Source organism: Pseudorca crassidens, chromosome 9 (assembly GCF_039906515.1).
Source record: "Pseudorca crassidens isolate mPseCra1 chromosome 9, mPseCra1.hap1, whole genome shotgun sequence".
Taxonomy (NCBI): Eukaryota; Metazoa; Chordata; class Mammalia; order Artiodactyla; family Delphinidae; genus Pseudorca; species Pseudorca crassidens.
This window is the reverse complement of record NC_090304.1, coordinates 78,517,874-78,544,700: the sequence shown is the minus strand read 5'-3', so window position 1 is coordinate 78,544,700 and position 26,827 is coordinate 78,517,874. Positions and strand designations below refer to the sequence as shown.

The following is a 26,827-nucleotide window of genomic DNA, read 5'->3' as shown; positions in this document are numbered from 1 at the left end:
TCCACTTTTCAACATGATTATTTTGGGCTTCTTTAATAAAGGAATGAAGAAATGAGTACTACTTTAAAAATAGTTCTATATCGTACATGCCAATAGCTTTATGTAAGTTTATGTAAGTAATACATAACTTAAGTAAGTAATACATAAACACACGCCTTGATTCCAGAATAACTGAATTTAAAGTTCTGCTGATATATTTGGGGTGAAGGGTGTCTTGCTCTGGGAGTCATTTTAGAAGTGTAGCTGGGTAGAATCAGAATAAAGAATGATAATTTATCAGCCAACATCTATTGTTCCATTTGCTAAATGTTGCTGCCTTGCCCAGGTATTCTGAGTTTTAATATTATTTAGAAAATACTTTTAAGTTAAAAATCATGACTGGAATCAGTTAATATCAAGAGTGATCCAGGGGGACTTCCCTGGTGGCACAGTGGTAAAGAGTCCACCTGCCAATGCAGGGGACATGGGTTTGATCCCTGGTCCAGGAAGATCCCACATGCCGCGTCACAACTAAGCCTGTGCGCCACAACTACTGAGCCTGCACTCTAGAGCCCGCGAGCCACAATTACTGAGCCTGCGTGCTGCAACTATTGAAGCCCATGCACCTAGAGCTCGTGCTCCACAACGAGAAGCTACCACAATGAGAAGCCCACGCACCGCAACTGAAGACCAGCCCCCGCTCGCCGCAACTAGAGAAAGCCCGTGTGCAGCAACAAAGATCCAATGCAGCCCCCCCCTCCAAAAAAAAAAGACTGATCCCCAGTATAGAGGGAGCGAAAAGCTCTCGCCATCAGAGTAAAGTAGAGGCCATTAGCTGCTCGGACACAAGTGGCATGTTTCATCAAGCAGCAAAGTCATGAAGCCATCAAGATTTTAAAATACCATGTGTAGGGCATCACGGGGTTTAACAAAGACTTCAGAAGAACTCCTATATACTGAAGATATGATAATTGCAAGCTATGTCATCTGCAACTTGCTTGGACATTCTCACTGAATTATTTTTTCTATTTCACAAATAAATATTTTTACCTTCATAATCCCTATATATTGTTTACTGATAACTTTTATTAAAATGAAATGGACTGGTCCATATTTTTAAACAGGAAAAATGGTTCTTGTTTCCATATTACTAACCATTTTTTCAGGAACTTAACAAGTAAATCAAGATACAAACTAAATAAAACAAACAGTTTCTTAAGGATTATATTCATTTGGATTATGCTTTTGCTTTTTACTATTTTCCCTTTTCCTGTGGCCATCTTTTCTTAATTTACCAAAATTTGCAGATGAGAAAAAAGCAAGCACTAATTCTGGTTTCAAAAAGATTATTTGGGATAAGAGATTGAGAGTAATGAAGTATACTGCCTCCGTCTCATACTTCATTCATTGCTTTGACTTTGGGCTTTATTACAGTTTTATTCCTGTTTGGTATACTTAAGTGTTGTTCCATATATTACAATTTCAGACTGACAAACAATTTCCATCTTACAATAATAAAAAACTTTAAGAATCAGAAAAGGTTTGACCCATGAGAAGAAAACCATATTTATATTTAACACTCTTATCAACACTCTCACGCTTGGAGAATCTATGTGAAACTAAAAGCCAGAAGACAACGCATGACTTGCGTAAGAACCAATGATGCATATTTGATGATAAAAAGCTTACAGAGATAAACATAACCCTAAAAAATAGTGTGGTAACAGATTTAAAAACTTATTTTAAATGAAGTAACAGTAATTACCAGGCAATGTAAACTGATTACACTGTAAAATATCAGATCAGATCACATTTACTTTTATATATTCAATATATTATACCAAGCACGGTATATTGTTAATACTAATTTCTATATACCCATCACTTTATATAGATTGTGTCATTTAATCTTCACAATAGCCCTATAAATTCAGTGTTACTATTATTATTGTCACCCCGTTTTCCAAGTGAAGAAATGAGGCACAGGTAGATATACTCACTTATCTAAGATCTCATAGTCAGTTAAGTGACAGAGCTGGGATTCAAACCCATGTCCACCTGACCCCAGAGCCCTTGATCTTAACCCCTATTCTAAATTCCTTCTCAGTTCACTCCAAAGGTGAAAAGTAGAACTTAGAAGTTTGTGAACTACAACACATGAAGTAAGAATTATCAACTCCTAAAACCTGTGGTCCGCTGTGCAACTTCCCATACATCCTTACCTCTTCTGTGCTTTTTAAAGTTAAGAAACTCATATCAACTTTCTACCTGTTATTTTCACATTTCACATCTGTCCTATGTCATATTTTCCTTGGTTACAATCTCTCTTTCCCATTTGGTCTTTGGTCCTCTGACACAGATTACACAAAGCAGAAGTAATACGGCAGGCAAATATCAAGGAAGCTCTGTACTACCCACTCTGCTTGCTTCTGAATATTTTCCCCACTGCAATGGAGGTGCTTAGCAAATTCTTCCAACACACATCACCTTCCATGATCAAGAGGGCATTTTCTCCACCCATCTTGATATATTTCCTAGGAATTCCATGCAGGTTTTCATAATGGGGAAATCAGAAAGTGCTGCATTGGTAGATCTGGGCATTAGTCAAAAATAAATGCCAGACTTAAAACATGAAAATAATGAATCCCTTAAAATGTATCTGTAACAAGACATCTGACTTTGGATTGTTAGCAAAGGTAAATTTTAAAAAAGCAGACAACTGGTCTCATTGATTTTGTATAATTTAAATCAAGGTTTACACAATTTTTAATGGTCCTAAACAGTCACCAGTCCTTTGGCACCAAGTTATTTCTGGATTATCACAGAGTATATTTTCTTGACTTTAATGCTGCTTTAAGATTCAGCAATCTTGTGGGTCACTGTTAACAAGCTACTAATAAAAAACTTAACATCTTCATATAAATAGAGCTGGTTAAAGGAGAATTACCACTTTTCTCTCCCCAAGTCCTTATCTTCTAATGTCTAAAACAAAAACCACTACTGTTTACCCAACTCTTAGTATGCAGAACTATTTTATATAGATCCCAAGCATGCATCAAAAGGCTACTAATGTGCTATAAGCATAATACATTTTTAATATAACTTGTAAAGGGCAACATCAAGTAATTTAACAGAACAGGGTTTGTGTATACTTTTATATGTGTGTATATAGTATTATATATTTTAATGTAAAGTAAAATAGAACTATTATCTTACTAAATTATTCAAATTTCCTTTAATAATTTTCTTTTCCTCACTTTTCAAATTCCTTTCACAAAGTTCACTGTCTTGTCAATTAAATGGACAGTTAAAGAATATAAATTTCTTCCTAGGATCAAGTAAGGAACCCTTTCCAGGTGCAGCTTTGTTTTAAGTGATTTCTCAATTACATATATTTAGAAATTTGGCCAATTACAAATCACACATCTCCAGTCTAGCAATGAAATTCATCATTTCAACCTCATATTTTGAAAAAGGACTTATAAAAAGCAAAAGTAAACTAATCATTTTTGCTAAACCAAATCTGAGTGAAATAAATTGGATTTCATAAAATCTTAGAACTGGAGGAAATCTTAAAATATTATTCAGTTCCATTAAAAATTATGCAGAAAACTGGAGAGTCTGGAGAAAATACAGTATTTTAAAGGAAAGTGGCCTGATTAGAAATAATTAGAACAGAACACAAAGCTGGACTCAAATATTTGAATGAGGAGAGTTTTTTAAAAAGACTAACACTAGAAAGTTCTCGTTAAAATAATTAATGATAAAAATGTAAATCAAGCTGCATTTAGCTTGATTAACCCAGTAAAGTGCTTCAAAAGAGCTGTGTACCTTCCTCTTTTATTCAAAGGCTTCAGATTACCAGGTTCAGAAGGCATTCCCTTTAGGGTGAAAATTGTCTGTAGACACCCTGCTTAACTGGAAACAGGCTTGCTGCTTTGTTACAGTAAATACCCTGGAAATTTATTTATATACCCTCACAATTCTTGCTCACTGGCTCCAGGCTCTAAAAACTCAGAAGATTATTTTCCAAGCACAGAGGAGCATCAATTTTGCTGCTTTTCTCAAGGAGAAATCCTTGACTGAGAGATAAGATCATTTTCTCTTAAAGCTATTTGAGAAATCATGCTGTGTAACCTCAGTGGAGAATGCACAGCCGCCAAACTCCATGGGTTTGTTACAGATGGATAAGGACAAGACCCTGGGTTGAACCCTTATTAAAATGACATTATGGCTATAACTTTATGTGAACATGAGGTTATCAAGATTATAGTTCCCATGACATTCATTCCCAAGCATTTCAACACCATGTAGAAGTCTTCTATTTGTTTTTAAATAGTCACTCAATGTTTCTCAGATGTGAAGTGAGACTAATAACAGCACCTAACTTAAATGACCATTATGAGAATTGAATGAGATTGTACAAAATGACCTCATCAGGAAGCCTGACATATAAACAGGGCTTCCTATTATTATTTAATACCTTCTACTACCATTTAAACATGCTCAAGTCTCTTTCGGGGTGGCTTTTCCCATTTCAGGTCCTCCCTCCAACTCTCTCTGTCTCATACAATGCCCCCCCCACCCCGCTACCCACCCACTACAATCGTGCTTCTTGCCACTTTACTCAAACTGTTCCTGCCAGTCACCTCTTTTATTAATATACAGCAGTAAGCATGTCTATTAATTTATATGCAGTATATAAAAACACATTTCATATTTTATAAAACGCAGAGCTGAAATAAAAGATACACAAATATTCTAAAATCCATTAAAACCAATTTGATATATACTTTTGGTTTTAAACATAAATCTGAACACAAATTCTCCCCATTTCCTTAGACCATTACTATTAGAAAATTTAATAGGAAAAACATAAACAAACCAATGTTCTAAAAGAATCATAATCAACCTTTTAGATGCAAAATGCCTAATCTTTCAAAATAAAATTTATATTAATGAGTTGTTTGTTACTAATTTCCCAGGTATAGTTTTTGATGGATTATGACAAAATAAAAAATGTGCGTCATCTTCTTCGGATTATAAATACGAAGCAGCTTTCAGAACTTTTATTTGGAAATTTGATAATTAAAAAAATGGTTGTCAAGTAAAAATATCAGTCAATAAATACTTGCATAATTTTTTGCTTTTGAAAAATTTTAACTCAAGTGTCACACATAAAACAGGTTCTGAGGATAAGTAAATGTACTGATATTAAAATTAGCTAAAATGGAAGATAAAATGGAAGATTATATAAACTCTTCAAGAGTTTATATAAAGAAACTTTATGACAAGAGAAGCTCAGTCACGAATCTTGCCTTGACTTTCATTTTCTTGAATCCTTTCAAGTGTTCAACCCACCAAAGGCAAGAACATAGAGTTAATGCAACAGCAAAAACATTCTCACACATTGTCACCATCTTTAGGGGCAGAAGGACATTTCAAATTTTGTGACCTTTCCTGGTCAAGGAATCCTTGTGACAATGAACTGTACCACCCTCTCCAACTCTACCAGTCCCTTTCCAAAGGCTGCTGTTTAAGAAAATCTACAGTGCAGCTTCCAATAATATCATGTTGATCAGTTTATTGGGTAGGGAAGATGGATGGGCTGTGAAGGAGGAAGCCATTAAGGCCACTAGGGCTGCCAATTACAGCTGCCATCTGTGCCCTGACCCAGGACACTCAGTAAAGGGGATAAAGTGTGTTTGTGTGTGTTTGTGTGGGGTAGGGGAATGGTCAGAAATCCAGCCCAAATGCTCAATCCTTGATGCCAGGCATAGGGCTGCATCTTCCCAGAGGAAGGGGTACCTTTTCCTAACATGCACAAAGATGCATAATGGGTAGCTATGGCCTTGGGCCCATGTAACAAAGAAGAAGCCAGACAATTATCTAACTGACCTAGGGAAGAAGGAACTAAAGATTTCTACTCCGTACTAGAACTGTAATATAAATGCTTTATATGTATTATATGATTTCCTTTAATATCTTCCTCTCTATAATAAGGGGCATGACCACTACCCATTATATAGATGAGAAAAACGGCAGATTTAAGTAAACTGCCAAATAGGAGACAGAAAAAAAATTTATACTCAGGTTTATCTTCTGTGAAAAAGGTGGAAATGTGTTAAATAACATGTACCAGCCCTAAGAAAGATGCTTTGAGCTTTATAAGTTGCTACCTTCCAGTTATTCTCAAGGTAGAACAAACATCCACTTTAAGAGGTGAGTTAAGAACACCACAGCTTGGCTTCCCATCCAAACCACAAAAGGAAGAGGGAGGAAACTTCAACTCTAAGAGACACAAGAAAGCGGCACAATAAAACACAAGCATGTCAAAGTTAACCAAACTAGGAATTTGAGATATTCACTTCAGAACTGAAACTTTAAAATCTGCTGGCTTTCGGCAGGTTATTTGAAATAAGATAAGTTTCCCTTATGAAAGTGGATAGAAAATAACCATCATCCATGCTCCAGTTTCCTTAAAAGAATAACTACTATTTTCCACAGAAAGTTTTATCAATGCACGAGCATTACTTGGTGTGCTCTAATTACAGCATTTCACTCACCTGAGGCTGAATTCATCATGTTCTGCTGCACTGGTGGACTGGTAGGGGATGTAACGTTCATCTGGGAGAGCATGGCCTTCCTGGGGTCCTGCCATGTTGTTGTTTGATCTATGTGACTGAGACAAAACATCCACTGCATTAGACAACAAATACGAGGCCCTAAAAACAACAACCTCACTTATCAACATAGGGTAGCTCTATGAAGCAGTAGGCAAAGGATTCTAAATTAGCTCTGTAAAAGCATACAGTCTTGTCACCTCACTGCTCTCACTCTTCCTCTGCAACCTTCTGTCATCCTTATATCTCTGAACTTTCCCCTCTTAGATCTTGCAAGTGCAAAATTTGAAAAAGTTATGTCTGGAGTTTTAAGTGAAGGGAAACCATTTTCACCTAGCAGACAATTATTATCTGCTTCTAATTTAAAGATAAAATGTGATTTATAAATTAATCATCTATAACAGTAGTCATATGAGCAAAACCCAAAATTCATAAGGGAATCACCCACTTTTTTCCTCCTAGAGCTATAAATGCCAATTAACATATAATTTTAAGACCTAAAACCCTTTACACTGAACAAATAAAACATGAAAAGATGAAGTCTTATTATAGTACATATTCCAAAGCCAAAACAGAATTACAAACTTGATTGTTTCCTGTGACTGCTGAAGGCCTTTGTTATTTGCTAAACAAAACATTTAAACAGTTTCTACATACTGTTAACGTACTGCAAAATATCTTACACACATGCATATAGATGTCTTCATCTATAAAAATGGGGAAGAAAACAGCTAAAAATTATATGAAATATGTGACTACAAGGCATCTTGCACAGTATTTGGCATATGAGCATTCAAAAAATATAGTTTTCTTCCTCCAGCAAAGAGTAATTGTTTCGCTGAAACAAAAACTAAAAATATTATACCCATGAAACCACCTGAAAATTTATCTTGAAGAAATAGCCAGGGAAGTATTCAAAGATTTATGCAAAGTTCTCTTCTGTATAATTAATAAAAGCAAAAATCTAAAAGTAGATAACAACATCTAACCAGAGGGACTAATTAAATCTTGTTACATATAACGTACTATATTGCAGCTATTGAAAATATTTTAGAATAATATTTAATAGCATAGAAAATATTCATAATACAGCTTTTAAAAGTAGATTGTAAAACAATTGAGGCTAATTGTTTAAACGTGTGTGTACTGAAAACACATGGGAAGGATAGACATCAAAATGTTTTAAGTGTTTAGATGGCAAAATTACAGAACTGTTTAATAATAGGAAAACCTAGAAAGACAATCATGAACTCATTATCTTTGAAATGGGGGAGGGAGGGCATTAGAAATAAGTTATTAAAAAAAAACCCTCAAGGGCTTCCCTGGTGGCGCAGTGGTTGAGAGTCCGCCTGCCGATGCAGGAGACGCGGGTTCGTGCCCCGGTCTGGGAAGATCCCACATGCCGCAGAGCGGCTGGGCCCGTTGAGCCATGGCCGCTGACCTGCGCGTCCGGAGCCTGTGCTCCGCAATGGGAGAGGCCACAACAGTGAGAGGCCCACATACCGCAAAAAAAAACCCCACAAAACCCTCAAATCATTTTCTCTATGGCTGTTTAAATTTCAAATCTGATTTCTCTCTTCCTGACTCATCCCATGATAAATACCCATGTAAATAGTAAAGGAAATGACAGCCTGTCGTTAATTTTCCTGAAATGGAACCAGAATGCTCTCTCATCAATAATGTTACCATATCAATAACACAGTAAGAAAGGATCTTAGACTCTGGCTAGAATGGACCTTAAATATTATCTACTAGAGATGGGAGAATTCTTTTTCCTAAGCAAGCAGAAAGAAGATGAAAACAGGGGGGTAAAAAATGTGGAAGATTTGTACACTTGGGAATGACAATTGAAGGCTATCACAGACCAACTAAAAATGCTAAGAGAGAATATTTATTTAGTAGAGTATATAGTCTCTCAAATATCACCTTATCAGCACTTCTTTACCAGTCATATATGCTTTTTAGCAGTTGCACTAGCACTGCTCAGGTCTAGACAATACAGGCAAAACCTTGTACAAGTGTATATGTAAACACCTCATTCTAAAAGATCACATCCTTATCAAGCTCAGTTAAGAGTTTATTCCTTTTCCATCCTCCATGTGAGCCACTGAACAAATTAAACCCTAAAATGTTTCCTATTCAGTGCTTCTCATGCTTACAGATATAAAGCAATACACGATAATTAATACAGTCATACTGAAGGAAAGAAACTTGAAACCTGTAAGACAACCAAAATTTAGGGAAATGTTTCTGTTTCTCACTGCCTGTTACAATGTTAAGAAACCAGGAAAAATGGCCAGTGATTCATTATTATTGGCTCTTAAATATGAATGAAATTGTGTGCCACCTGCCTACTCCTTGTCTCCAGTACTTCTTTTTTTTTTTTTTCCGGTACGCGGGCCTCTCACTGTCGTGGCCTCTCCCGTTGCAGAGCACAGGCTCCGGACGCGCAGGCTCAGCGGCCACGGCTCACGGGCCCAGCCGCTCTGCGGCATGTGGGATCTTCCCAGACCGGGGCACGAACCCATGTCCCCTGCATCGGCAGGCGGACTCTCAACCACTGCGCCACCAGGTAAGCCCTCCAGTACTTCTTAAAATCTGTTACCTTTATGAGGGGTAAAAGAGAAGAGAGAAGCAAGTTCTGGATTCTGACTGTTGAAGGTTTTCTAAATATCTAAAAGGTTTCTCTGAAAACTAACCAATTATGTAAATCATATTAATCCATTTATAACTAGCTTGCAGTCCACTTGAGGGTTTAGGACCCTATTCTGATGACTAAATGACCATATTCCAATAACAAGCACATGAATCTTCCCAAATAGTGGAGCCAATCTGTAAGTCTGTTCTTAAGGCGTCTTTCTCCTTTAAATAAATTAGTGTTTTGAATATAATGCAGAGAATGTATAGTTTTACTGCTCTCATAAAAGTGATTATTTTGCTGAAATACTACTAAGTGTACAAATGCTAAAATTTCTCCTCCTGAAAAGGCTTCTGTTGAACCTCAGTAAGATAGTTTAGAGCCCTATAAAGCTACCCTATGTTACTTCAGCTAATGTCTCACTTACTCAAAAAAGATCTACATTTTTTTAAGGAATAAATATGCCATTATTTAAACTGTCCCAACTCTAAAAGCATGCAACCATCTAGATGCTAAAGGGAATGTGAAATAAAATTAGCTTTAGAGTTTTTGTCTTCACTTTTTCTATAAGATTAAATCATGAATACTGTTTTATCCTAAAAAGTCAATTTGCAGAAGTATACCCCAAAATATCCAGTCTTCCTTATCATAAGAATGAAAATCTTTATAAAAACATTTCATAGGACAAAGAACTATTTTTGCTTAGACAAAATAAATAGTTTGCTAGGCCTACTCTTCCCCCAGATATTTGCACGGGACCTTCCCTCATCTCCTGGTCTTTGCTCAAATGTCTTACTCTTAGTGAGGCCTTCCGTAGCCATATCATCTAAAATCCACCCTATTTAAACTTCTACTCCCTCTTCTTTGCTTTATTTTTGTTTGATAATCCTTTATCATTATCTGACACATAATTTACTTATTTTGTTTGTCTATTTCCTCAAACTAACAAGCTCCAGAGAAAAAGGGACTTTTATCCATTTTATTAACTACTGTATCTTCAATGATTAATAAAGTGCTTGATAAATATTTGTCAATGAATTAATGAAAAGAAAGCTGTTTTCTTTTTGCCCTAAGAACATCAAACTTTCTCCCAAAGTCCTTGTCGCCTTACTGACTTTATCAATACGCACCTTCTTTTCCAAAAATGTAATTGCAGGTAAGGATTCTAGACCCACTAGAAATAGTAATAAGGAGATTATTGGTGACACTGGCAAGAGCAGCTTCAGTGGCATGATGGGGGTACAGTGCATAGGAGGTAAGAAAACAGACAGATTTAGTTGTGTACAAAACCACAAATGGATGGATATGAATTTTTGTTTTTTTCCGGAGGAAGAAACTCAACTGTTTAAATGTGAATGAAAACAGAGTAGCTGAAGATGTGCTAAAGGATCAATGAAGAGTTATAGTCATCCATTAGAGAGTGAGAAGGAACAGAATGTAGACACTGCTTCCACTGTAAGGAGGTGAGGAAGAAAGGATAGGGTAGAAGCAAATAATTTCACTGGTTGGTCAAAGTTGATCGCATTCTGGTGTGAGGACTTCTACTCTCTTATCGAGAGATATAGCATTAAGAGGATTAAGGAGGCTGGCATTATTGGTACCTCCACTATGAAAAACTGAGGGACTTGCACAAGGTCACATATCCAGTACACAACAAGACTACATCTGGTACCCAGGAATTCTGAAAACAATTTCTGTACTAGACATACACATGAAAAGGACAATATTCAAAAATGTGAATTCTTTGTAATATACATTGAATAACAAATAATTGCATAAATACTAAAGAGGGAGTATAATAAAAAGGCATGGTATTGAAGATTCAATAAAAGAATTTACAAAATTTACAAAATATTACAAAACAGAGTTTCTATTACTACTAGAATATAAGCTCCTTGAAGAAGGTGTACCTGGGAGAGTGCCTGGTACATAGTAGGGCTCAATAAATAGTAAACGCAATGAATATTAGAGCAGTGTGCATTATTTAAGAATGTAGGTGATTAAGAGTTCACATAAATGCTAATCAGAGAATGGGCTGAAAAGAATTTTCACTTAAACTACAGATTCTAAAAAAGGTCAAATTATAAATAACAGAATCAAAATATACAAACCAAGGAGATAAAATTAAGCAAAACTCATAAACAGTATTTTCAGAGTTAAAAATATGAGTGGTTATATATAACATAGAAAATAATTTAAAATTTAGTTTATCTTGTTCCTAAGAATAGTCTAGCTGCTGAACTTACTACAGGAAAATAGATAAGTGTGAAATTCTCCAGCCCCTTCAAGATATGTAAATAAATTATTCTTTCCTATTACTTTGGAAAAGAAAAGGTGATTGGATTTATGACCAAGATAAACCCTATGATCTTACTCTGGAGCAGCTAAGACTGGGAAACAATGAACCTTTCAAAGTTTAGACTGATGAAACATAAGCAGCTGTACTTTGACCAAGGTCCACGTCCAGCAGCAGTCTCTCCTGCGTATACAGAGCCACCTCTCCTGTTGGCTTTTGTCTTTTACTTTATACTACAGAATCTGGCCTTACGTATTAGATGACTTAGCAGAATCCATGTAGAACCAAAAAAGGGGCAAAAATCTAAAGTGAATCATTAGTAAACTGACGTTTTGCATAATCCCACAAAAGTTAATTGAGGCTACAGTATATAGAAATATTTGAAGCGCTTTATATCCTCCTGTGAGATGTGAACCTTATGAAACTCAAACGTGGGCAGGGAATATAAGGAATTCTGATCTTATAAAGAATAACAATATTACTGTCACATCTTCAAATTATGGGGAAATCCATAAGATCATGAAATGCTACCTGAAGAAGCTACAATGGGGAGACCCAAAGATCTCATCTCTCCAGGACCGATGTTCAACAGGAAGATGATACCATGCTATTGTTTCATGAGTCTCTCACAGAGATTGAACAAAATAATCACTTACTACAATTTATTTTTATTTTTTAAAAATTTATTTATTTGTTTTTGGCCACGCTGGGTCTTCACTGCTGTGCGTGGGCTTTCTCTAGTTGCAGCGAACAGGGGCTACTCTTCGTTGCGGTGCGCAGGCTTCTCATTGCGGTGCCTTCTCTTGTTATGGAGCACGGGCTCTAGGCGCTCAGGCTTCAGTAGTCGTGGCTCGCGGGCTCTAGAGAACAGGCTCAGCAGTTGTGGCGCACGGGCTTAGTTGCTCCGTGGCATGTGGGATCTTCCCCGACCAGGGCTCGAACCTGTGTCCCCTTCATTGGCAGGAGGACTCTTAACCACTGCGCCACCAGGGAAGTCCCTTCCTACAATTTGTTAAGATTAAGTGATATGCCCAAGAGCAGCGGAATAGTATGCAGCAGAAATGGGATTTAAACTCAGGAATGAGAACTGATGCAAAAATCTGCACTCTTTGTACTATATCAGACTTCCTTTTGCTGTGAGAGTATTTTGGATGTTGTTTAGATTTCTTAAGACTAACCTCTACATCACTACTTACCTGCCTCTAATCCCTACAATAATGAAGTACAAGGAGACAAAAATCTCTGCAACAACACTCAGTAGACCAAACACCCAGTCACACATAGCCAGGATTAAAATAAATGTTTTTTACCTTCTGGCTCAGTGTTCTTTTCACTTTACCTTATTGGTCTCTAAAGAGGAAAAGATTTTCTAAAATGATAATCTGCCATTTGCAGAATAAAATTTTTTCAGGGAATGTAATTCAAAAAGAGAATCAGAATCCTTTTAAATGCTTCCTTGTTTAATTCGCCAACTATTAAGACTATTCCAAGACCAGCAAATGAGCTCTACCATCAGAACAGAAAGTTGCCTTTATTATAAAAATGCACAATCATTAGAGGTGTTAATGATCAGTTACCTGATGGCACTCGTAAAGAGACAAATTGGTTATGGGGATATTATGCCTACCATTTCTACTCACTTAAATTGGTGGACTGCAGCTCTAAAGTTACACTGGTTTTTCTCCTTCCTACTTTGTTTCTTACTTTAGAAACAAGATTATTGGCACCGGTATAAATTAATATACAGATATGATAATCTGCAAGTTGCTTCCCTATCTAGGCATTGTCTTCCTGTTATAATGTAGTGTCTAATCTCCTAAGAAAGTAATTCCTCAGAATCTAATAAAAGTAACTCTCCCTACTATTAACTTCAACAGATATTGTCACAATGGCACATAAACATTTTAAGAAAGGAGTGAACCCACTTTGGAAGTGGGTCATGGAGAGATGGCTTAGATAATGTATTACTAAAAAAAAAAAAAAAATCCTTTATGCAAATCAAGTGTTATCAACGCTATAATCAACAGCTATGTAAGCTTAATATGAGTATCTGATTCTTTTGAAATATCTGCTACATTTCTTAAGACTACTGTTCTTCCTCAGGTAATCTTTTCCCCAGCTGGCCCATAAAACACCTAATTTCTACCTTACCTTTTCAAGACCCAGATCCCTCCTTTCAGAAGTCTTTGGAATAGTAAGAAAGCAGACATAGATTCAAATCCCAGTCTCAAATTTGCCAACGATAAACTGGGTTGTACAGGCAGGTCGTTTAGACAAATGGTTTCATCTTCGTTAAAATAAGACTGATTTATTTACTTACTTCCCAGGGTTTTGAGAATTAAATTCAATAGCATACACAAAAGCAACTAGTACTGTGGCTCCCAGTACACAAAAGGCTCTCAAATATTTCTCCAGACTTCATTCCTGTGCTAGTCCAATAGTATTTAAAATAGGAAAAACTTCATGGTAGACAGGTTAAGTCAAGAACATGTTTAAGAATGAGATGACTTCAGTTAAGTGAGAATGACAGGTCTGGGGCTTTAAGAGCTCTGAAAAAGAGTCTGGTTTCCCCTGATAGACGATGAAGAGATGCAGTAGACACTATAGGTTTCAGGGTAGGAAACAATGTTTCCAGACCATTAGTTCAACTTGCACAAGGCCATCAGCTTAGAATAAGAAGGAACCATGCAGGTACGACCATACTGGCTCCCAGGAAAAGAGCAGCAAAATAATTTGGGAGTAAAAGAATAATCTCATTCATATAACCAAATGTCTTAAAATATTCATTGTGAAAAATCACTCCATACAAATTTTTTTTTTTTATTTAAGCCATAAAATGGTCAACTCTATCCACCTAAACCAAGGCAAAGAAAAAGCTACACTTCTTATGAACCAGGCAAAGCACATCCCAACAAATGCTAAGGTGCTCTTCAAATTCTTTGTTGTATGTTTCATCTATCAAATACTAAATGCATAACCCTTACTTAAGGGATACAGAGCAACGTAATGGGAAATGAGTTTTGTAGTGATAGAAACTACTGATGACTATCTCTACCCTCAAAATTTAGGATAACCTTATGCTACTCATTAGTGAACGTATTAGAGAATTAAAGTAATGTAGTTTTAGTAAAATAATTTTAGTGATTAACATTGATACTGACAAAGTTTACACACCTCAAGGAATGGATAACTAACAATTTCCCTTACATCCCTACTCCTTAAAGAGTGTGGGCCTTGAGCCAGCAGAACTGACAAAACCTGTGAGGAAGCCTGTTAAAAATGTCAGGGTCTCCTCAGGCTCCACCCAACACACTGATTAAGAATCTGTAGCTTAACAAGATCCATAGGAGAGCTGTATGCACATTAAAAGTTTGAGAAACACTGCCTTAGACACTACTTGATCACCTATGCTGTGTTTTAAGTATGACTAATGCCTGGAGGGTAAATATTCTGTATATGTATATGAAGAACTACATGGTGTAGATATTACAGTTAAAGCAAAACCAATAACCTGTGGTAAAAATTCAAAGTTTAATTTGCATCATTACTGCAGAAGGGTACACTGAAATCTACTAGCCACTGACTGTAGCACTGTAAGTGTATTCATTTACATCACAAGGAAACAGCATTCTCACTGTTACATCACTGGTGATAGTTCTCTACTCTTTCATGCCTACTCTGAATTTAAAACAAAACAAAAAGCACTGCAGCTTTTCAAAAACTGATTTGGTGTTGTACTGATAATTTTTATTTAAAGCAACAGTTCTCAATTTAGAAACTGGGGGAAGGGCATTTTTCGTTATCACAGTCTTACAAATATACAATGGGGAGAGGGTACTGGATGCTAGGTTTCCTGCAATGCAGTAGATGGTCTTCCACAACTTTGAATGTCATGCCACACATTCTAAAAAGCCAAATTTTACACAGAACTCCATTTTATACATAGACAAAGTATGTTTTGCACAATTTTAGTTACATACCAAATTTTTCTGGAAGGCAATCAATTACACTTAGTTCTGTTTGGAAATCTGTTAACAGTATATACTTTTTGGATAACCACATTATCACAGCAATGCCCTCTTGGTATTTTAGTTACCAACTCAACACACTTGATCTTTATTCAAAACTGTCATGTTCATGGCAATTTTAGGTACAGATGCAGGCACTTGACTACTTTATTATAGCTTCAAATACAGAATACCCAAAGCATTTATAAATTAATATACATGTTATTTTTATCATAAATTACTTTATTTCTCCTCCATATTGCATAATTCTGATATAATGTTGACTTTTAAAAATTATGTATGTAGTTAAATTGTTACATATGAATTTCATTTTAGGATACTTTCCCAAATATTTATTACTAAAAGAGGCTGATGAGACTGACAGGGATAAGAGCCACTGCATTAAGAGACCATTAAACTATCAATATAAATAGAGAGCATTTTTATATCATAAGTCTAAGATGTCTTTCCCATCAGATCATGAATTTCTGGAGGGTAAACGATCTCAGCCTCCCTTTCTACATTTCATACATGAACACAGTGCTTTGCATAAGTGCTCAATAACCTGTCTGATGAATTGAAAGCTTATTCTACCGGGTTATTCTTTAACCACCAAGGAATACTGTGACCTAAATCCTAAATGGAGTCAATATGTATGGTTTATTCCCTTTTCATAATCCACTTTTGAAAATGTTTTTCTTCTAAACTGTAAAACCTACTTTTCACAAAATCCCAACAATGTAGTCCTAAATTGGTTGTACTTCACAGTTACCTAACAAATTGGTTCTTTCCAACTCTGCCAAGATTCTGTGACATCAGATGGCACAAACTGGTCATAAGAATTTAACATAATTTACAAACTAAACCAACAGAAACTTTAAAAAATTACATCTGACAAATGTTTAATCCCTAACACACCTTTCAGACCTTGTGTTGAAATAGGGGAAAACCAAAATTAAAAAAATTTTTTTTGGCAATAGTGACTTGCTTAGATAGATCCTTTGACAAAATGCGTCTTTGTGAACTTATCTTTTGCTGCTTGGGCCTGTAATTGTGGGAACTGTGAGAAGTTCCTAATTCTTCCCAATAAAGCTAAACAAAGATGAAATGATAGAAGTGTGCCCTGTTTTTATGCTTATAGAAAACTGGGCAACCAAATCACCACCATTCCTCAAGGTGAGAACCTTTGTACTGAAGTATATGTAAGACCACAAAACCTAAGAATCTAATGAGAAGCCAAGTGACCAAACTAAAGAATTCTTTTTATCAAGCAAAGCTGACTTTTAGGAAACAACAAAAAATAAGAATAAAACCGGATAACCAGGAATAACACAAAATAGATATGAAAAATGTTTTCATTTAAAAACTTCTGTTACTGCTGTCATGCCCTCTAAATACTATGATGGCAGGACTGGTTCTAAAATTTAGAAGCATGGGCAGTCAGCCCAGATTTATTGCTCACTTATCAAGCCCATGTTTGTTGTGCAAGTGTTATTTATAGAGTCACATGCTAGAGGCTGTTCCCAAGCTAGCCAAACCTACACGCTTAATTGACCCTAGGAACAATGATACATTATTCAAGCTAATCCTTCTATGAGCTACAGTTCCTAAGCCACAACCATATGCTTTTTATATTTGTATATGTCTACCATGAACTATTTTTAGAACCCTCAAAAGTTAAGAGATATACACATACTATAATTTCTTGATAAGGATGAGAAAACTTACACACTTTGCTTCTATGACAACAGTTTTTACAATTACTGGAAACCAATATCTTATATTGAACTGTAAATAACTGGACTATCACTAAAGGCTTAAAGATGGGTTAAAATTATGAACAAGTGTAGGCAGAAACACATAAAAGCAAACGTGACAATTGATTATACTCTGCTCTACAAATTGTATAACCACACTGCAATCTGACCCTATAGCCTCAGGTTGAATAAAATTAGTATTTGCTCACAAGTATGAAATCAATTTAAACACAAACTTAACCATGTTGCCATATAAGAGTGACATGCTTATATACATCTCCCCTTGGAAATTATTCCCTAAGGAAGGGATAGGATGGAGCAGTTATGAGAATAATGCCAAAGCTACAGTGGAGGCTTCTTAAAACACACACAGTTCTTTCAATCTTGATCCCACATGGCTTTTATCTGTAGTTACGTTCAGCAACATTCTTTCAATAATGACTGAGAACATTCTCCCCAAAAGTTCAAAAAAAAGTGTTCGTCCTTATTTCATGTTATAGAAAATGACAGATGTCATCACAGTATGAATTGAGGCTCATAATTTTGTTAATAGAACAAAGACCAGAATTCAAGTCTCTTGATTCTCAATTATAAGGTCTACCTAGATTCTTTCATAAGAGTCATCTTAAAAAAAGAAAGGAAAAAAGAAATGGCTGAATGGCAGAACTATGACCAAAAATTAAAAACAAAACAAAACAAAACGCTAAGAAATATTAAGACACAGAAAATCTATAAACATTATTCAAAATACAGTCCTGAAACCACTTGCATCACAATTACCTGGAAGACTTATTAGCTCCTCAGTATTTTTAAGCACAATAAGATTGGAGAATAATTTATCTAACATCTTTACATATTCTTTCATTATCTGAGATCCTTACATACAATAAGACATTTATTTACCATAAGAACTAGATGAGGAATACAATCTCTTCTAAAGATGGTTGATAATTTTCTCACATTCCACTGTTATCCTTAAAGTGATATTCCTCAGCAAATACTGTTTCAAATGAAACTATATGTCAGATGTCAAAAAGAAGTAACTTTCTTATACATGTTAAAGACCTTGGCAGTATCATCCTTTCATTTTATAATTGTCAGTCTAGGGGTAAAAAAAAAAACAAAACAAAACCCTGTGAAGGTAAGGAAACAAATCTGTTGAGTACCAACTCTCACCTCATCTACCACGACATGACTTAGGCCTGAGGCCCTCAACCAGGGACCAAGGAAGACAGGTTTAGGCAGTCAAACAAAGCTATAATCAGCCTTCTGCATCTCATCAGACGCAGTTGGCTTCCAAATAAGGATCTGTTCAGTCTGTTGGCTCATGTGTCTACCGTGAGGAAATCACATTAAGTTACAAAGCTGGAACCATATTCATTGCATATTTATGGCTACATTCAAATTTTCAACTGTTATCAACAGAACAGGGTTTCAGCCACCCAAAACATTAACACAGGATGAGTCTAACAGCCTAGGAAACATTTCCCAAGTGGTAAATCACCAGGAAAGCAGTTAACAATATCCACAATAAACACTTTTAAGCAAAGTAGGCAAATGGCACGACTTTTAACATAAACCCCAGGACCTCCTACCACCACCATTTTGATGGAAATGATACAATGAAAGAATCTTATATATATATTTTATTCTTATATATGTATTTTCTTTTAATCACAAATTGCTTTAAACAATAGTGGATAACACTGTAGAATGTCTTCAATCATCTAAAAACAATCTTACTGAAATTAGCAAAATAACTTGGGGAAGGACCCCAAAATCTAAAGCAGTTAAATTTATATACTCTACACCCCATTTTCAGAATGAATACATATAATGCACGTTGAACAATGAGAGGTGGTTTCTATACAAATAAATAGTAAGCATAGAGTCTTAGTCTTAACTGCATTTCATTAAATGTTATATAAAACCTTTTAATTTCATGTCTTGTTATTTAATTGCAAGATGTCATTTTAGGGCATGCTGGTTGCTCAGATAACTGAAATTTTAGTAATGCCTTCAGGGGTTCCACAAGGGGTTTCTCAGAACAGAAAGCAGGACACTGGTGGAAAAGTGCTACATTTATTATTTAACTTGAGACTTAAGGTACCCAATCTCAGTCAAGTCATTCAACTTTTCTGGACCTCACCTTCAGTAGCTGTGATATATGACAGGCCTCCATTTAATAAGAACCAATACTTCACTTTTTGAACACCTACTGTACAAAAACCAAGCATTTTATCCATATGACCATTTTCAAAGTAAATAAATATCTGATGGCAAACTTGGAAAAATTATCTTGAATGGAGTGATAGAACCACTTAGCTACATTAAGGTTACTGGTAAAACTAATAATAAATAAATGAATAAATTTTACGTGAAGGACTTTTGCAGGTACTAATAAGGTGGTTTGCCAGGCCTGTGTATTTTAAATGTGGCAAAAGGGAAGTAGGACTCTTTCATTCACAGCCAAGTAGACACCCAACCTTTCTTGCATCCAGTAAATTCTCTTTATATGGTCATGCCATGCTGCTAATTTTTTTTTTTTAATTAAAGAAAATAAATGCTAGACAGTCATCCAACCCAGGTTTACCTTATTAGGTAGAGCTGACTTACATAGAATACTCAGTAGTCTATCTATACTAAATTTATAAATACAGATTAAATGTCTCCTTTCTGTCTCCTCTGGGCTTACTAAAAGAAGAAAAAAAACCCCACTTTATAAATTGCCTAGTTCACCAGAATCAGAACATTTTTGCTCAAGCTGAAAACTGGGATTCAACTTGGTTTTTCTAAGTTGCAACTGAAATGTGATCCTGTCAGTGCAAATACAGTTTTCTTCTTTGAACCTTCCAAGTTAAATGACTATGAAATTCAATTATACTATGAAATATATTAATACCTTTTTGAAGCCAATTTTTATGGATATTTGTAGAAAATGTTTCAGTCATAGTCATTAAAAGGAAATTAACAAAAAGGTTATACTGTAAACACTAAGTAACATGGTCACTTAGGGACTGTCTCAATCTGAGCCATGCCCGTAGGTCGAATCCTCACTTTCATGAAACATGCCCAAAGAGTAGTTTCTTAGGTATCTAGTTTTTAGGTATTTTTTGTTTGTTTGTTTTGTTCTTTTCTTTGAGAGTTCCTATGTACTCCCTCTACTCTGATTAAGATGAGAAATGCCCACCAGCTTACTGAGAAAAAATCCAAGGTCTAGGAATCTAAAAAGTTAATGAAGAGACTACTTACTAGATTAGGAGTTTTACTGAAATTCTCCTTCAATAACTAAAATGATTAATAACTGAAAAAGGGTCCCCAAAGCAGGAACTTAATTTGGTTATCTGTGGAACTCATTTTGTTAAACTTCTAATTCACATATAATGGACATATAGAAAATAACTGATTCTTTAACACAATATCAGAACATACTATTGGATTTTACAGTAAGACTGAAATACCTAAAGTATAAAATAAAGGTTTCTTTGTATCTTAAAAACAAAAACAAAAAAACTCCACCTCTATACAAGAGTTTTCATAAAACATTTTGTCCACTACAAGTTTGGGAAGGAGCAACAGTTGAGTGGTAGAATGGGCTATAATGTCTGCATATTATGAATCACTTATATCTGTGAAATTGTGGAAAGTTTTTGTCACTATTGCTTAAGACTGACAAAACGGAGCTGTTGGACAAAGACAAACTATTTAAATGGTTTAAAGGATGGAACAGACTAGGCCTATTTGGAATGCTTCAGTCTATAAAGATGAAGTCCAAGTGGAGATATGATTAAAATCACAAATGGAAAGGAAAATTCCAAAGTTCTCAAAATATGAAAAACACTTCACACCTAAAGGAAAATTTCAGCCACCAATCACTATTTCATGCCTCCATGCCTTTGTTCATATAGTACCTTGGCCTTCAATTCCTTTTTCTCCCCCACTCCTCTCTTGTCAAAGGCCTTTGAGCTGGCTCAAATGTCAGCTCCTAGGAAGGTTTCCCTGGGCTCTCTCTGCCTCCACTCGACCCCTTAACAGGTCTAACTGCCCCCTCCTGCCTTCATGGAAATTTCTTTAGAATTACTACTATACTGATCAGAGGGGTTATTATGCGTACATGTTCTTCAATCTCCACTGTAATATACATTCATAAATGTTTTAAGGAACAAAAGAGGACATACATGGAATTTTGTACATTTATGAAGCCCTATGAAGTGTGAGGCATTATTTTTTTTGAAAAAGTACTAAACCACCATAACAAATATTATATTAAGGCAGAGAAAACATCTAAGAGTCTAAGAGTTTAGTTTCATTAGCATTAGGCCAAACTCTCATTCTATGAACATTTCAGATGCATAAATTGAAGTGGAAACACACCTGTATCAAGAGTTTTTATGTGATCAACCAAGTGGCATCAGCCAGAAGACCCAGTACTTGTCTAGAAGAGTTCCTCAAGATCTCAGAATTACTTAATCCAACAGACTCATATTACAGATGAGGAAAATGGCAAACAAAAGAAAAGAAGAGAAGAGAAAAGGAGAGAAAAAGGAAAAGAAAGAAATGCTGCTAGCTCAAGCAATCTTCAAAACCATGTAAAAGCCTTGCAAAAACCATCAACATTAGGCAGCATAAAAGATCCCAAATCTGCACAGCAAAAGACACTAGCAACAAAATGAAAAGACACCTATGGAATGGGAAAAAATATTTGCAAACCATATATATCTGATAAGGGGTTACTGTCCAAAATATAAAACTCAATAGCAAAAAACACCTACATAATCTAAATAAAAATGGGCAAAGGACCTTAATAGACATTTGTCCAAAGAAGATATACAAAGGTACATGAAAAGATGCTCAGCATCGTTAAACATTAGGGAAATGCAAATCAAAACCATGATGAGATATCACCTCATGCCTGTGAGAATGGCAAGCATTAAAAAGACAAGAGAATGCTGGAGAGGATATGGAGAAAAGGGAACCCTTGTGCACTGCTGGTGGGATTGTAAATTGATACAGACACTATGGAGAACACTATGGAGGTTCCTCAAAATATTAAAAGTAGAACTACCATATGATCAGGCAATTCTACTTCTGGGTATTTATCCAAAGAAAGCAAAAACGCTAACTCAGAAAGATATATGTACTCCCATATTTATAGCAGCATTATTTATAATAACCAAAATATGGAAACAACCTAAGTGTCCACTGATGGGTGAACAAATAAAGAAGGTGTGGTGTGTGTGTGTGAAAGGATATCCTGCCATTTGCAACAACATGGATGAACCCTAAGAACATAATGCTAAGTGAAATAAGTCAGACAGAGAAAAACAAATATTGTTATGATCTCACTTATATGTGGAATCTTAAGGGAAAAAAGTCACAGAAAATTACATCAGCTTGTGGTTATCAGAGGTGGGGGGGGAGAATTGGATGAAGTTGGTCAAAAGGTACAAACTTGCAGTTATAAGATAAGTACTAGGGACGTAATGTACAACATGGTGACAGTTAACACTACTGGATGACACATATGAATGTTAAGAGAGTAAATTCTGAGAGTTCTCATCATAAGGAAAAAAATTTTTCTTTTTCTTTTCGTATCTATATAAGATGATGGACGTTAAGTAAACTTATTGTGGTAATTATTTCACAATATATACAAGTCAAATCATTATGCTGACACCTTAAACCTACACAGTGCTGCATGTCAATTATATCTCAATAAAACCGGGGAGGAAAATCCCAAATCTTTTGTTCTTTCAATAACCTGTTTAGGTCTGCTCTGTCTCATAAAACCTTCTTAACTACTTCAGCTCTTAATGATATTTTATTTTCCAAAATTGTTACAGTAGTTATAGCGTGTTACTTATCATCCAATCATTTAAACATTCAACTTCTTAACACTAAGCATGGTAGTAGGTGCAGGGTAAACATAGATGAATAGAAATGTTTCATGGTTCTGAGGGATTCTATGTCTACTATAGGTTGTGTGTTTGGTATGTTTTAACTCACCAACCAGATGATGTTTAAAATGTTTACAATTGTTTGCTTATTGTTCATAAACAAAACATTTATTTTCCTTTCTTGTACACTACATCAAGGCAGAGAATAACAAACTCAAGTTACTGATTGGGAGGAAAGAAATCCAGAATATTCATTTTACACACACACACACACACACACACACACACACACACACACACACACACACACACACACACACACACACACACACACACACACACACCAAGATTGGCTGCTAAAATTTCCTTTTAATTACCCAAAGACAGCACAACTTGCTTCTACTAATTGAAGCAAACCCTGACTTATATTCAGATCATTCAGTTATGTTCTAGGCATAACTAGAATCTTTTGAATCACTAAATTGGTGATTAAGTCAATACAAATAAAAGAACTGCTGAAATCAAAGGGCAAACTTACATAGAACAGGACAATGTTAGAACTAAAAGGAAACTTGAGGACCATCTGACCAATTTTTTTTTTTTTTTTCAGTACGTGGGCCTCTCACTGTTGTGGCCTCTCCCGTTGCGGAGCACAGGCTACGGACACACAGGCTCAGCGGCCATGGCTCATGGGCCCAGCCGCTCCGCGGCATGTGGGATCTTCCCGGACCGGGGCACGAACCCATGTCCCCTGCATCGGCAGGCGGACTCTCAACCACTGCACCACCAGGGAAGCCCCATCTGACCAATTTGTTTAATTTTATAGATGAGGAAATGGACAGATAAGAGAGTCATTTAACTCAATGCGTGCAATGGCACTATTACACAGATTTTCTAACTCACAGAGTTAGTATAGTTTCCTTTCTAACTCACAGAGTAGTATAGTTTCCTTTGGCAACACCCAGACTGATCTCTTAAATCAAGGAGCTTGGCCTAGAGAGGCCAGAGTGGAAAGGTACATGGGCACTGCCTTACCTGTCCAACAACTGCTAACATCCAGGTCACTGGCAGAAGCATCTACAACTGCTTTGGTGCCTATGACTCAGAAGATGAAAAACAATTCAGGACAAAGCCATTTCATCAGCATCTTATGAGTTCTTCATTAGCCAGGTGCTTACTGAAGACTGAATACTACCAGATTGAGTATAATACACTTCCCTTATCCAGGTCAGTGATAAAGAAGAAAGCGTACCCTAAAAGTTACTTCACAGGTAAGTGCAAGGCCCTCTTTATTTGGACTCTCAGTTTTGGGTATTAATTTACTATTAACTACTATTTATAATCCCCTACCTTAAATTACAGGGAAAATGTCTGGAAGTTACACTAAGGCCTCTTCTGTTTACTCCTGGACACACAGCTGTCTGGCCTCCAGGTAAGTGGGCTGTGATACACTGCTTACAGGTTGAGCACTATTCTTGATCTTCTTGTAAGTCCAATTTTCCCTCACTTTGTAAATGACAAAATTGAGACTCCTGATGGTCATTCAACCACCTGCCTGAGATCATGAGACTAAGTGGGTGGTAAAGGGAGAACTAGAATTCAAGTCTCCTGTCAAGCAACTTTTCTCTCCACAACCCCAACCCTCTCTCATACCACAAAACAAAACAAAACAAAAACAAACAAAACCTAAACCCAAGCCAAACAATACTGCCTGGACTACAGTTCATTTGAAACACCTACTGAACACTACTAAGTCAAGGTACTGCTGACATCAAATGAACAGGACATGGTCCCTGACCTGGAAAAGTCTCCTTTCAGTGGGGAAGATCCACTAAGATAAAATTTTAATAAAAAATGATAGAAAGGGAGGCTCATGGTGTTTGTGGAAAGGTTCTTGGTCCAACCTAGGGATACAGAGGACACACAGAGGAGATAACCTCTGACCTGAGTGCTGAAAAATCTATAAAACTAGCTTGTTGATGAGGCTGGAAAAGCATTCCACAAAGAGGGGGGAAACACAGGCTAAATCACATAAGTGTGGTTTTTGTCCACTTAAATAAAGAGCTGGAGTAGATTTTAGTTAAACCGCTCTGGCTGAAAAAGATTTAACATGACTCTAGCAATCAAATATGTCTCCAGACATTACTAAATGCCCCATGGGAGAGAGGGGATAAAACCTATCCTGGTTGAGAAGTACTGCTCTAGACTTAAGAATAAAGATCATGTTCTATTCAACTCTGTAGTACCTCTAGTTCCTAAGAGTCCCTTATATGTTCAATAATGTTGATTCAGCTAAGCTTTTTTGTACCTGTTATATTAAAATGTTATCATTTAACAAATACTAGGCTAATGGATATAAATATATACATATATGTGCATGTATATACACATATATACATATATACACATATATACATAAACATGGAAGAATTTTAAAAATAGATCTAGGAATACATGAATCACCAGGATAAGGATGGCTATATACCTCTAGAATATACACAGAACATCTATATTATTAATAAGAACAGATATGGTTCAATGTCCATTGCAGGAGAGATTATTAGAAAACACTAATGATCTTAATACTTATAAGTCCCTATTAACTCTACGTGGCAGATACATTTATTGATCACCAAAAAAAAATCCCCAAATGCTCCCCCACGCTTCTATGCCCCTTACAATGAGGAGCAATCTAGTAACTTGTTCTTGCCAGTAGGCTATGCTAAGTTCCGTGTTTCAGGCCAAAGCATAGAGCAATATGTATGAATTTTCCATGTTTCTCTGCCCTTTGTGTGATAACAATGAAGGCAATGCGTCATAATGGCAGTCACAAGAGAGATACATATTGGGATGCCTGAATCACCACTAAGAAGGAAGCACCCTGGAAAGCACCAAATCAAAAAATATCTTGTGAGTGAGAAATAAAGCCCTTAGACACTGAGATTTTTTGGGTCATTTGTTACCCAGCATAACCTAGCCTGTCCCAATACAAAATACAAAAAAGCGCTGCTAGTATCTACATGTCCATTCAGATGTTTGAGACATGAGAGTATGTAGAAGAATCTTTATGGGCTCTAAACTCATATGACACACACATAAAATAAGTGTTCAAAAATTTTCACTATGAACACTATCTTTAATTTAAAAGATAAGGAAGGACATGAATAGACATTTCTCCAAAGAAAAAATACAAATGGTCAATAAGCACATGAAAAGATGTTCAACATCATCATTATCATAGCCATTAGGAAAATACAAACCCAAACCACAATGAAATACTACCTTACACCCATTATGATGCTTATTATCAAGAAAACAGCAAACAAGTATTGGCAGGGATGTGGAACAATTAGGAACCCTTGTGCATTGCTGATGTGAATGTAAAACTGGTGCAACCACTGTGAAAACATTTGGCAGCTCCTCAAAAAATAATTAAACATAAAATTACCGTATGATCCAGCAGTTCCACTTCTGGATATACACCCAAAAGAACTGAAAGCAGGGACTCAAGCAGACATGTGTATATCAATGTTCATAAGCAGCATTATTCACAACAGCCAAAAGGTAGAAACAACCCAAGTGTCCATCAACACATGAATGGATAAACAAAATGTGATGTACGCGTACAGT

The 26,827-nt window shown here is 36.0% G+C and overlaps 1 protein-coding gene across 8 annotated transcripts in view; it reads right to left on the bottom strand.

Annotated features, from left to right (window-relative positions):
- The window catches only part of YAP1 (Yes1 associated transcriptional regulator), a 107,701-nt gene that overhangs the window by 52,109 nt on the left and 28,765 nt on the right, over positions 1-26,827 (bottom strand). For all 8 annotated transcript variants that reach the window (XM_067750812.1, XM_067750817.1, XM_067750815.1 and 5 more), the window contains exon 3: positions 6,546-6,661. In XM_067750812.1, the coding sequence (XP_067606913.1) occupies positions 6,546-6,661 (116 nt within the window). The remainder of the gene's footprint in view (positions 1-6,545; positions 6,662-26,827) is intronic.